Source organism: Chrysochloris asiatica, unplaced genomic scaffold (genome assembly GCF_000296735.1).
Source record: "Chrysochloris asiatica unplaced genomic scaffold, ChrAsi1.0 scaffold00156, whole genome shotgun sequence".
Taxonomy (NCBI): Eukaryota; Metazoa; Chordata; class Mammalia; order Afrosoricida; family Chrysochloridae; genus Chrysochloris; species Chrysochloris asiatica.
Genome location: NW_006408674.1, coordinates 3,632,603 through 3,633,676, shown reverse-complemented (window position 1 = coordinate 3,633,676; position 1,074 = coordinate 3,632,603). Strand labels below are relative to the sequence as shown.

The 1,074-nt window shown below is 44.8% G+C and overlaps 1 protein-coding gene across 1 annotated transcript in view; it reads right to left on the bottom strand.

Annotated features, from left to right (window-relative positions):
* Positions 1–1,074, bottom strand: part of CEMIP (cell migration inducing protein, hyaluronan binding) — a 76,051-nt gene that overhangs the window by 54,139 nt on the left and 20,838 nt on the right. Inside the window, exon 8 of the mRNA XM_006870913.1 lies at positions 507–628. Within this exon, the coding sequence (XP_006870975.1) occupies positions 507–628 (122 nt within the window). The remainder of the gene's footprint in view (positions 1–506; positions 629–1,074) is intronic.

The window sequence follows — 1,074 nt, the reverse complement described above, 5'->3', positions numbered from 1 at the left end:
TATCACCATCTAGGGAAATGGACACAAATTTATTGTTGTGGATGATAATTAATAACAATAAAATGTGTTTTTGTTGGGTGTTGTCAAATTAATTTCAACTCATAATGACCCCAACTCACGGAGAACATAATGATATTGAAGGAGCCCTATGATATTGAACAAGCTGCAAACGAAAAGGTTGGCAGTTAAAACCCACCCGCCGCTGGGCGGGAGAAAGCTGAGGCAGTCAGTTGGTAGTCTGAGTCTGGAAGAGTGGGGAAGCTCTCGGAGCCATTGTTGAAGTTGCAGATTGAAGAAAAGAGACTCTGAACTAAGAATCAGGAATGACGCTGATTCTTAGCTTTGGGATTCGCTAACCATGACGCCAGGCGCAGATATCTCTGTTTCAGTCCTGCTGACCTCATAGGAAAACCCTGACAATGAAGTCATTCCATGACAAGAACATTTGTGATCTATCAAATCTCCTTCCAAAGACAGACCTGATTTTAGGAGTGTGAGTGTGGTACCTGTATATCAATGGGGCGGTTGCAGATTTTTCCTGGGTGAGCTGCCCGGAGGTCGGAAATTTTCTCTCCACCTTTGGTCTGAGACACTTTATCTTGATTGAACCACTGAGTCCACTCCACATCTAGGAAGAATGCAAAGAGCAGAGTTAGTCCAGGAGGGTCCACGAGGGCCCATGGTGCTCAATGCACCCTCTGCTCAATGGGTACTGAATAGCATCTGTACACTGCTCTACCTGGCTCAGGGCAGGTGACTTGTAAGCACAATCTGCCAACTCCTCCACCTCGTGATGAAAACCCAGTTGCTGCAGAGTCAGCGCCAATGTATGGCGACCCTACATGTGTCGGAGAAGAGCTACACTGTGCAGGGCTTTCTCTGACTTCTTTTCAAATTGCCAGGTCTTTCTTCCAAGGTGCTTCTGGGTAGACCTGAACTCCCAACCTTTTGGCTAGCAGCTGAACATGCTAAGCATTTGTACAAGCCAGTGACGCTTTTTTTCATTAGAAACCCATCTTAAGGACTTTTTATTTTATAAAAACAAAATTGATTCTTGGTATGCTCATTATAATC